This window comes from Aricia agestis, chromosome 2 (assembly GCF_905147365.1).
Source record: "Aricia agestis chromosome 2, ilAriAges1.1, whole genome shotgun sequence".
NCBI lineage: Eukaryota > Metazoa > Arthropoda > Insecta > Lepidoptera > Lycaenidae > Aricia > Aricia agestis.
Window position 1 is genome coordinate 14154334 of NC_056407.1, and position 13115 is coordinate 14167448.

General features: G+C 35.7%; 1 protein-coding gene across 4 annotated transcripts in view; it reads right to left on the reverse strand.

Annotated features, from left to right (window-relative positions):
* LOC121736953 (protein peste-like) overlaps positions 1-13115 on the reverse strand; it is an 88725-nt gene that overhangs the window by 9807 nt on the left and 65803 nt on the right. For all 4 annotated transcript variants that reach the window (XM_042128440.1, XM_042128434.1, XM_042128444.1 and 1 more), the window contains exons 5-7: positions 2564-2779; positions 1269-1397; positions 209-380 (exon numbers count right to left, since the gene is read on the reverse strand). In XM_042128440.1, coding sequence (XP_041984374.1) covers positions 209-380; positions 1269-1397; positions 2564-2779 — 517 coding nt within the window. The remainder of the gene's footprint in view (positions 1-208; positions 381-1268; positions 1398-2563; positions 2780-13115) is intronic.

The following is a 13115-nucleotide window of genomic DNA, read 5'->3' on the forward strand; positions in this document are numbered from 1 at the left end:
TATAAGAGACTTGAAATATATAATATTTCAAGTCGTATAAGAGACTGGAAATATATTGTAATTTGTAACACAAGGAAAGACTGGTAGGTAAGTAATGAATGAATGAATGAAAATACTTTGTTTATACCAAAAAGTAAGATGCTCTCGATATGAAAGAGTTACTTTTCCATTTCACATGACGATAAATATCGCATTTCAATGAACTTACAGTTATCAAAAGTAGCTTCGTTCATGACATATTTGTGGTAAGGTATCCCCTCGAGGGTTCCGCTTTCCTGGTAGTCCATGTATACGGTCCTGCACAGGTCTGACATGAAGATAGTCAGCGGCTCACTCTCTGTCAGGTTGTGAGGCATGAACTCCCCCGCGCTGCCTGTCATCTGGAATTAGAGCTTAAGGTAAGTTGACGAGACCATACTGACTGCTGCCACTACCAAAGGGCAGTGTCATTCTTACTCTCTCAGTTTAAAACTGTATGAGCGCCGCAGAATCGATCGCACAAAAAGTCTGTCGTCTGCGATCTCCCTAAATAATGATCCATAAAGGATATACAGTGCGTTTAACCTAGCTATACTGAATGGGAAATTATATTTGGGTCTTAAAAAAATGTTACTAGATTGTTGTTGTAACAGGATAAAGAGTAGGTAAAGTGCATATTTGAAAAGACTATAAAATTTAAATATCTTGAATGTCTTTTAAAATATTCAATAAACAGGTTAACTTTTTTCCTGGTTTTTGTGTTAATAATAAATAATCACCTGGTATGCAACGTATTATTATAATTGGTTAAGAATTCATCTTATGCGATTGAAATAAAACAAATGACGTATGTAGGACTGTAGGTACTAAAATTTTGTTGCAGTAATCGTCTGATTTCAGTTCATGCGCAAGCCATGCGCTTAATGAAATAGAGTTTTGACACGAAAAATCGACTGTAAGATGATGATCTAATCGTCACCCGATAAATATACCATATTATGATAGCCTGAGTTCCCCAAACGAGTACAGTTCTAAAACAACCCATTCGATTTTCAAACTTCCAAACGTACAAGGTGATAACCAGTCTCCTCGTTTTTTTCTTCTTCATTTTTTTAATAAAATAACGAGCAAACGGGTCACCTGATGGCTTGATGGGAAGCAATTATTACCGACGCCCATGGACACTTGCAACATTAGAAGAGCTGCAGGTGTTTGCCGGCCTTTTAACAGATAATACGCTCTCTTCTTGAAGGTTTGCAGATTCGACTTGTAATAAAAATTGGAGTAACCTTAGCGCACTCCCCGGCGTAGAAGGGCAGGCTGGAGTGTCCGTCCCACCGCACGATCTGCCCGGGGATCTCGCTGCTAGAGCCCGACGTCACCTCCATGTACCCGTCAGTATCGATCGAGTTGTTCCTCTGGAAGCAAGGTGGTTGTAAGCTGTTATCTCTACTGATAGACCTGGATCCCAGAAGGATAAGACATAACTTACTCTCTGATTGATGAAACCATAGGTTATTAGTAGTGCCTCGTATACTTAAAATACCTGCGAATTTGTGTAGCTCATAAATGCGAAACGCATTCGCGAGTTTCTATAGCAAAGTAATGGTTAATTCAGACCGCATAGCGACGCGTAGATGCCTTGCATACTTGCATGACGTCTCACGCAATAATTGTAGTCTGTCAATCTACGTGTCGCGTTGCGGTCTGAATTGACCCTTAGATGTCAAAAATATATAGGGTTTGACATAAAGTGCCGCTAAGTTTCATAGCGATGCGTTACATCGAATCCCATTGTCCGGAAGTTTGTGTGTACTTTGTTCATGGTCTAATCAGGCTGACTAATGAGTCCTATTATCACATCTGACTGGGGTAACGAACATGCTGCTTAATTTGTCTATACTGAGCGATAGAGACAAATCATCTAGGTCAGCTATAAATTGTCTTTATTGTTGGGTTGTGAAACAGAGGTACATGAGTAGCTAAACTTTACTAATATAGTTCAGACACAGCAAGAGTCTATTTGAAAAGCAAACATTTCGTATGTTCTACTAATCTTATATCGAACGACAGAGACAAAACATGCAAGTAGGAACCGTTAATTAGCTATCTAACTCTTATCAGAAGATTGTGAAAGAGGTCGCGAGAATTATAATTAAGTGTCTGAAACTTGGAAAATAATTATTATCAGTCGATGACCCAAAAAATCAAAATATTACATTTCAATTAAAAGGTTACGTAAAAATAATTTGAATTAAGTATATGAAATACTAACTGACCTGGCAAACATTGTTTTGCAATATAAATTATTTCTAGTATCAATAAAGTAGATAAAAACGTATTCTCAGGCCTAACGAATGTAAGTACAAAATTTCATTAAAATCGGTTGAGCCGTCTTGTAAGACTTCGCGCACAAACACAGTGACAAGAGAATTTTATACATTAGATTGTACACAACCAGCATAAAATTCAGATGAGATCATGAGAAATAACATTCTTTTTAATGCAATATTTAATGCTTTTCAAATATTTAGATATAAATTTTTCTTCGTACCTGTTATTATTAGAATAATTGCTTGCTTACCCCATAAAACAGGCCAAATCGGTCGACTTTAGGCGCGCCGCCCAGAGCGCTGGGGGGCAGGCTGTTGGCCAAGTCTATGAGTGGGTCTTCGTACCCATCGAACAGCAGTTCCCCAGCCAGCTTCGACACCGACATCCCGTGGCCGAACATCGCCAGAGCCAACGACAACCCCTTTTGCTTCAGAAAACCCCAGTCTCGGGAGCGAAAAGCGGCGGACTGGAATATAAGAAATTAATAAAAATGCGGATGGCGCTCTTCTTCTTTGCGTCTTGATGATAGAAATCTTTGGAACATCTTGGAGTTTTCGGAGCTTAAGAACTAAGTAAACAACAATATTGCTCGTATATGACATAGCAATAATAACTCCCACACCGGTTTCGGTGACGGTGGCCGGTTTCATTGAAACCAGACCAGTTACGCAGGGGTAATTTTATGGTGCACAAGTGTGTGCGCAGTACACAAGAGCACTTTCTATCCCTTTATTCTCATAACCCAGTGGGACGGAAGACCGACACAACTGGCAAGAGATCAGGCGCAGGACCGAATTTTTACATGCCCATCCGACGCATGGATCATCTTACTTGTCAGATGATCAATTGACCTAACCAAACATCGAAATAAAATGTTTCCAACGCAGGAATCGAACCCACGAGTCAAGAGCCACGCTCTGAACCACTGGATCACGGAGAAGCTGCGGAGGATATGACGTAATTAGATATCTATTGCCCAATAATTATTGTCAGAATATTGTGTAATGTGTTAATACCGTAATGTGGCAAAAAAATATGCTTTTGCTAAATATACCTACATATTTAAAAGCTTATAACATAGTAGCTATATTAAACTATTATTTTTATTTATATTTAACAGTATGTATTTAGAAAATTCTCAAAATAAAAATTTCTCAGAAAAACAAATATTTAGTACTTACCTAAATATTACGCGCAAATTAAGGAAATACATGCAACTAAGTATGTATTTAAATTTTATAAATTGTTTAAAGTTGGACAAAGAAAGCATATGGAAAAAGAGTATAGGAGTAATTAAGTATACCTAATATTAATTATTATGTATAAGAACGGGAAATATTTTGGTTTCATGACTTGATGATATCATCATTAAGTCATCAAATCATCTTGCCTAGATGAACATTGAAGATTGAATAAAAGTGTGCGCAGTACACAAGTGACATTAAGAGCACTCTTTCTTTCAGTCTAGATTATGTCTATTTTGGCCGTACCTACGGCGAATAACAGACACGATTTGTGAATTAATATAAGTAAAGAAATAGTGAAACCTTTAACGTCGTCGTAATGTATATTTAATTTAAAAAACCTGATGGTTCACTTACTAATGCATGTATCATTAAAAACTTTTGCGCATCTGTGAGATTCTACGTTAATACCCTAATTCTGTTCTCAGTGGGAGTAATCCTTTGCTAACGAGATTGTTCGAGACCGAGCTAACAATGCTAGGACGGATTACAGGATAACGAACGTAACAATGTGGACTGCACTGACGACTTATTACAATATAATAGCGAATAGCTACTACAAATGCATGGTAGAGCTACAATATCTTCCCTATTATGATTAGGATCTAGATGGATCTATCTATCACTACATCTATCAATCTAGATGGACTCCTGCTGTCATACTAATCGGAACTTTAATAGCCATATTTTAATAAATAATGACGTTTGATGTTCGATATAGTGGCGAACACGTAGCTATCTAAAGGAGGTAATCATGAATATTATGTGCATAATATTATCTGGTGCTTCTGGACGGTCGCCCAATCGAACTCTATCCTAACGTCGCCACTGCAAAGGACGATATTACCTGTTATTTATTAAAGCAATATTTATATTATATATATAGGGTTGTAAAAACTAAAAATAGGATTTTTATTCATCAAGCCCCATACGCTCACCGGTGAACGAGACACAATAGAATATACTAGAGATCGCCCAATGGTCGAAATTCGACCTTACTTGCAACGACATAGGACTACTACCTATATTTTGTAAAAAATATTGACTTCATCCAATGATATTCTACTTATACAGATATGTTACGTCCATACTATTTTCCGGCTTAAATCTCTTCCGAACAATTTTCAAATTCAAAATTGCAAACATTGGCAAATTTGACAGATAAGTGAAACAAGAGATACGAAAAACCATTTACATAAAAGAGACAGTTCTATTTTTAAACGTCGAATCGTATCGCTGTCTCTTTCTTCGCCTGAGCTATGACGAAAATTTGATTTTTTCCAGATTGTTCGAAAAAATAATTGAAAATGTAAATAATCGAGGTATTTACTGCAATCAAGACATGTGGTAGGAGATTCCATGTGTTTTGTTTACTTTCGAGTCATAATTGGTACATTTTCGATACACGCACGGCTTTATTTTCAATTTATTTAGGTAAGACAAGATGCAGCACGTTCGTGACTGCGCTCGATGCAGACTAAACAACAGACGGCCCAATTGGGCCGTATTTGAATCTTCACAACGCGCGCGGTAGTAACATAATATTATCTGCTTGAGTTTTTCATCATGGACTTCATCATGGACTTCATCATAGTTTTTTTCAATTCTTGTCTTGATCTCAGACTGGCCGTCTAAGCATTGCCTAACAAAGAGAATATAATCACTACGTGATTGTCTAAATATTATCTAAAATTAAGGATGTATATGTTACGCTCAAAGACCGAAATCGCTCAACGAGCGAAAAAATGGCTCACAACGCGTTATGGTCACAGTGAAACAGCCACGACGCGTTCTGGCAATCACAAAAAGACCATAACGCGAAATTCGTGTCTTGATATGCTACCTATTCGTTTTTCTTGATTTGTGATATGCTATTCGTTTTTCTTGATTTGTTATTGATTGATTAATCGTCCTTAGGTATGGAAGATTATATTTAAATTACCACGCGTACTACAAAATATTTTTTCTTTTACTAAATAACTGCTTAACGTGTTTTTCATTATTATTTGAAAATATCCATAGTTCCATAATATCCGTGCTAATATTATTACTGTCTGTATGTCTGGCGCTGGTGATGGATATTTTATAAATAATAATGATAAACACGTTATGCAGTGATATTTTTTACGACGGACGGACGATTAATCAATCAAGAACAAATCAAGAAAAACGAATAGCATATCAGCCACGACACGAATTTCGCGTTATGGTCTTTTTGTGATTGCCAGAACGCGTCGTGGCCGTTTTCATTAGAGCCACGACGCGAAATTCGCGTCGTGGCTGTTTCACTGTGACCACAACGCGTTGTGAGCCATTTTTTCGCTCATTGAACGATTTCGGTCTTTGAGCGTAACATATATAACATTTATAACTTCAAAGATTTTGAGCTAAATTCGAAATATATAGTAGAATATAACATCCTGCATCGATTGATACCAAAAAATCAATACCTTACCGACAAGTTACGTGAAATAATTCATTTTAAAATTTCCATTTATCATACGTAATGTTTGCCGGAAGTGTTACAATTTTTGAGAATTCGTCAGAATTATAAACTTTGTATCAAAGATAAACAGCTAAAAAACTGCTTATCAATTTCTTTGTACGATTTGCGATTTTTTTTAGCCCAAAAAAAAGTGGGTTCACCGGTGAATCTGAGGAAATATTTCAAATTGAAATTTATGAAAATTATCCTTCGAAGGGTGCGACAAGACTTTATATGAACTTGGGCGGGGGCGCTGCAGGTAAAGAAGAACTGTCAAATATGTCGTTTTTGTATGTGGCAGCGTTAGTTCCTTTTTTCGCCACCTTCATTTAAAACTTTGCCGAGCTTTCTTGGCCGCCATTTGCGGTAGTCAAATTACAACTTTTTTTCAATAATAATTAAATATCGCATAGTTCTTTAAAAATCTATTATAAAAAATCATTATAGGCAATTGATAATAAGTGTCTGGGTGTCCAATTTATTACATATTTAGAACTTTCATAATTTAATTGGATGTAGTACGGAATTTGACCTTATATACTTACATCCTTAAATAAAAAAATACAATAATCCATTTTCAATTTGTCAACCTGTTGTCAACAGACTTCAACCATAAATAAAAGAGTATAATCTATACTAATATTATAAATGCGAAAGTATCTCTGTCTGTCTGTCTGTCTGTCTGTCTGTCTGTCTGTCTGTCTCGCTTTCACGCCAAAACTACTGAACCGATTGCAATGAAATTTTGTACACAGTTATTCTAGAGTCTGAGAAAGGACATAGGCTACATTTTGATGTGGGAAAATATCTTATTTCCATGAAAATATCGATGAAAATTTATTCGCATTGCGCAGGCCAGCGCTCATCCCGGGGGTCCTGGGTTCGAGTCCCGCAGGCGGAACAAGTTTTCAATGTTCCTGGGTCTTGGATGTGTATTAAAATAATATTTCAAAAATCTTAAATATATTTTATGTATAATATTATAAAAAATCCAGAAATATATCGATACAATTTAGTTCTAATACGATTCAACAGATGGCGTTTTATTTTTTACTTAAATATATTTTATGTATCTATACTTCTATACTAATCCATACTAATATTATAAATGCGAAAGTATCTCTGTCTGTCTGTCTGTCTGTCTCACTTTCACGCCAAAAACTAATATTATAAATGCGAAAGTATCTCTGTCTGTCTGTCTGTCTGTCTGTCTCGCTTTCACGCCAAAACTACTGAACCGATTGCAATGAAATTTTGTACACAGTTATTCTAGAGTCTGAGAAAGGACATAGGCTACATTTTGATGTGGGAAAATATCTTATTTCCATGAAAATATCGATGAAAATTACTTCGCATTGCGCGTGGCCAGTGCTCATCCCGGGGGTCCTGGGTTTGAGTCCCGCAGGCGGAACAAAAAGTTTTCAATGTTCCTGGGTCTTGGATGTGTATTAAAATAATATTTCAAAAATCTTAAATATATTTTATGTATAATATTATAAAAAATCCAGAAATATATCGACGCGATGCAATGAACATTTTAGTTCTAATACGATTCAACAGATGGCGCTTTTTTTTTTACTTCGTTGGAACATAGAACTAATCATACTTATTAGTTATTATGTTTTTGTTTATAGTTTTTAATACGTTAGAATATTATGTTTAATAATATTATCACTTGCTATAATAATAATCAATCTATCTTATCTTATAGAACTCCTACTGCATTTCTAAGGAGTTCGAGTGTGTTGTGTTGGCCTATATTCCATCCAGAAAATATATCAATGCAATCAACATTTTAATTCTAATATATGAAAACAGATGGCGCTTTATTTTTTACTTCATTATTATAACAGAACTAATCATACCTACTTTATTTTATATTATTGTTTTTATTCATAACTAGCTGTTGCCCGCGACTTCATCCGCGTGGACTTTAGTTTATAGCGCGCGGTGTCAACAAAATTTGTGTCAAATTTAAAAACTTTTTAAAACCCTGGTAAGTGGTACCCCTCTTAGGGCCGCGCTACACCGGAATGGCAGCGCTGAAAGTGCTCGCCTCGCCGCTGCCATTCCGGTGTAGCGCGGCCCTTAATTAATCAAAATACCCAAAAACAGCTATGCAGTGTGCACATAATCTGTACTAATATTATGAATGCGAAAGTATCTCTGTCTGTCTGTCTGTCTGTCAGTCTCGCTTTCACGCCAAACGCCAAAACTACCGAACCGATTGTAATGAAATTTTGTATACTGATAGTCTAAAGCCTGAGAAAGGACATAGGCTACTTTTTTACTGGAAAAAAGGGTTGTAAGGGTCGTAAATTTGTTCAAAAAATTCATAATAGATGGCGCCGTGCGTCTTCTACATCGCGCTGACGCTTGCTCAAAAGTCTTTCTATAAGAGGTGGTATCATCTTACATTTAAGTCTCGATTTTTTTCGATTGTTATATCTATTCTACGGTATTAAATAACTCAGTACTTTATCTGTGCAGGCAGTGACGTAACCTTAAGACCAAATTTCACCAACGACTGTTAAAGTTAATGCTCGAATTAGTATCACGTTAGCTGTTTTGTTTTTCATATGAATGAAAGAGAAGACAGGATATTTTAACAAGCTGTTAACACTAATAGACGTTGGTGAAATTGGGGCTAAACCTATCAATGATAAATAGTTTATGGGTAAAGTTGTGTAATTGGGGGGCTAAATAAGCTTTAAAATTTGGCATAATATATAAAGTTTAACATACAAAAATGAAGTACTTATTGTTTGCACACTGCACAGCTGTATTGATTTAAGGGGTACCAGGGTTTTTTTATAAAAGCTTTTGACACCAATTTTGTTGACATCGCGCGCTATAAACTGAAGTCCACGCGGACGAAGTCGCGGGCAACAGCTAGTTCGTATCATAAACCTATTATTAAGTCTATGATTCGTATGTATAGGCTTGTCACTCAAAAATCTGTCATTTTTCCTAGTAGTAGTGTCGTAGTGTGTGTAACGTTTTGTTTGTTAAAAATATAATATAATATTATGATAAAAGCATAATTTTAAAATAAAATAATATTAGCTCGATGCACTCTTTCACCATATAAACTATAACTGTGCGAAATTTCATGCACCTACGTTTCCCCATTTTTCGTAAAAAGGGTTACAAAGTTTTTCTCTCACGTATTAATATATAGATATTATTGTGTCTCGTTTTCCACCATCGACGGGCTAACATGTATAACTTTACAAATAGTAGAGAACTATGTACTTCTCAATGTGTCTTTCTGAACAACGTTTTCCACGATCGACGGGCTAACATAATAATATAAAAACACTACTTTACAAATAGTAGAGAACCATGTACTTCTTAGGGCATGACAGGGCTTTTGAAAGACCAATTTGCAAAATTCGGAATTTGGTTATGTTTTATCCTACTAATATTATAAAGGCGAAAGTTTGTTTGGATGTATGGATGTATAGATGTATGGATGTGTGGATGTGTGGATGTGTGGATGTATGGATGTATGGATGTTTGTTACTCTTTCACGCAAAAACTACTGAACGGATTTTAATGAAACTTTACAATAATATAGCTTATACATCAGAATAACACATAGGCTACAATTTTAACCGACTTTCAAAATGGGGGAGGTGTTATGTTCGTTTTCTTATGTTCAACGATTACTCCGCCGTTTGTTAACCGATTTTCAAAATTTTTCTTTTGGTATGTAGGGTATCATCCCAATTTGGTATTATATTCACAAAAGTGGTGATCTGATGAAGGATCCATAAGTAATCGAGGGAACTCCTCAAAATTTATGGGGAAACATGTGGTGACTTCGGTTTCGTGAGAAGTATTCTAAGCATATGCTACCAACAAGTAAGATTTTGCACCGAGGTATACCTGGTATACCGTGGTTCGGAAGGTGCTGAGAGAAATTCTTTATAGATACAAGTTTGGGAGTTTAGGCGTTGTTTTAAGAACGGAAAGCATATGCTACTATGCAAATTACATTCATCATCATCACTACCTACCTACTACCAGTACCACATAATATTATACCATGCATCGTCCCATGATTATGAGCCTTTTCATAGTCTTTTAGATCGAGGCTCGAGTTTGTCAAGCGATAATTAAAAAAAGTCTATACTTAATATTATAAACCTGAAGAGTATGTTTGCTTGAATGCGCTTATCTCAGGAACTACAGGTCCGATTTAAAAACTTATTTCAGTGTTAGATATCTCATTTATCGAGGCTATATTATATTATATTATCACGCTAAGACTAATACGACCGAAGAAACTCAGGAAAATGTGTTAAAAACGGAAAATATTAGAAAGGGTTTATCTCACGAACTACTGGAGCAATTTTTATAGCAATATTTGGCATTTATATAGAGTAGACCACGTGAAAGGAGTATTTTTAGACGTGGGAGAGCCATGCTTCGGCACGAATGGGCCGGCTCGACCGGAGAAATACCACGTCCTCACAGAAAACCGGCGTGGAACAGCGCTTGCGCTGTGTTTCGCCGAGTGAGTGAGTTTACCGGAGGCCCAATCCCCTACCCTATTCCCTTCCCTTCCCTCCCTTATTCCGTTCCCTTTCCATCCCTACCTTCCCCTATTACCCTATTCCCTCTTAATAGGTCGGCAACGCACCTGCAGCTCTTCTGATGCTGCGAGTGTCCATGGGCGACGGAAGTTGCTTTCCATCAGGTGACCCGTTTGCTCGTTTGCCCCCTTATTGCATTAAAAAAAATATAGCTATATTAATTCGAAAATGTACGGTTTCTGTGAAATTCCTAATTTACGCGGGCGAAGCCGCGCGGGACATCTGGATTTTATAAAAACAAAAATATTATGACGTATTCGCATTTATAGAACTTGTGGTCGCGAGTTATTTAAAATTTAATCATGATCCATTTTTCAGGTGTTCTTTTATCAAAGATTCAGGGCACAAGGTATATTCATTAAATCTTTACTTGTCAGTTAAACCCGATAAAAATCAGATTAGCTGATTATATATTATATACCTACTTAGATACATTTTTGGGATCCATATTGGAATTATCAGAAAAAAATGTATTAATTCTAGACCAATGTGGCACTGTCTACGTATTTTGCACTGATTTCACAATTCAAACTTATTCTGTAGAGCGAAGGCCACTTAGATAAAATTAAGGCTATCTCAAAAAATCTTGAGAAACTTGAACCAGTCATTTTGGGAACTAGTTCTATGAATTCTCCGAAAGGATTTTAATTTTATCTTTGAATTTTATCCTTTATCGCCTACGAACTGGTCTAGAACGGAAATAGTTCTTTTGCACCTCCTGTAAGTTATCTCTACCGCAAAAAAACAATAAATTATTATTTTCAAGTAATTAAGAATTCAAAAATAATCTTCTTATATACATTACATATATACATTTGTATAAAATTCTCGTGTCACAAATCACAATGTTAGTTACCGTACCTACTCCTCCGAAACGGCTTTACTGATTTTTACCAAATTTTATATGCATATTCAGTAGGTCTGAGAATCGGCTACTGGCTACTTTTTATATTGATAAGTGCATTTGCTGAATAAATAATTGTAAATTATTACAACTCGAGACTGACGGCGACCATTGTTTGTGCGACGGGATAGCGATGGACGTTGCCATTGCTTATTTAGTCACTTCCATGTCACTTCAATAAAATAATATGGGCGAAATACTATTATGGCAAAATAACTTTTACCGGGACAGCTAGTTTCAATATAAATGTACCTTAATTGTCTTAATTGATGAAATTTGGTTAGAGAAGATACTCTGAACTGAATCTCGGGATCTAGGATTAATAAAATCCCTTTCAGCGACATAATCTATAAAATTAAATTAAGAAATTTAAAAAAACCCCCGCCAAACAACTTTAAAAAGTAATGAAATAATATATTTTATTTACTGAATTTAAGTTTAAATAATTCCTAAGTGTATTAAAGTGATATTTTAGTCCATAATTGTTGTCACGGTGTGTCGGGGGACCGCCAACAGTGTCTTTTGCATTTTGTATCGCCTTGTCACTGATTGTCTCGATTTGGTTCGCTGAAAACTGACCCCTAAACTATAATGTTATGTGAAATCAAACATCTGGGGGCACGGGAGTGCCCCCGCCAAGATGAGCCAAGCGAAGCGCGCAAGGGCACTACCTACCTTTTCTCGAAACGTTTCGTCGTATTTTTGAACCCTCGTAACTTTGATTTGAATAATGCCAGATAGTTGAAATTTGTAAGATATAGTGACATGGGTATAGTTATTAAATGCGTAAAGTTTGAATATCGTAGCTATTATACTTTAGATTTTATAGGTGTCCAAAAACCCACAATTTGGTCACTGACTCACCGATCATCAAAACTGTTAGGGTACTTCCTGAAGTCTTAGAAAGCTGAAATTTGGTATGTAACATGATATTAGTACTAAAACAACAAAAAAAATTGAAACCCAACTTAACCTATATCCGTACTATTATAGAGCAAAATTAGGCAAAAATTTGTGCTTTTTGTATTGGAGCCCCCCCTTAATTTTTTATTTTATTTTTAAATATTAAAGTAGACATATAACTAAGGATCTTGAGAAAAAATCAAGTACCTAACTGTTGCTATTATTGATATAGAGCAAAAAAAGCTAAAAAAATCGCGTTTGTTTAATCTTACTTTTATTTTATTTTTAGTATTTGTTGTTACAGCGCGGCGGCAATAGATATACATAATTTGTGAAAATTTCACCTCTCTACCTATTACCGTTCTTGAGTTACAGCCTAGAGACAGACAGACAGACAGACGGATAGACGGAAAGACAACGAAGTCTTAGTAATACGATCCCGTTTTTACCCTTTGGGTACGTAAGTACGTAAGTTCAATGATTAGTCGTAGTCTTAGCATTTCTTTGCAAATATTTAATTAATAAGAATGTTTCATTAATTATAATAATAATAATTAGTTACTTAACTATAAATCTATTTCAAGTTTACTTAACTTGAAACAAATTGATTAGGAATATTAGGATAATTAGTATAGTAGGTCTTAAAATATATTTTTAATGTAAAC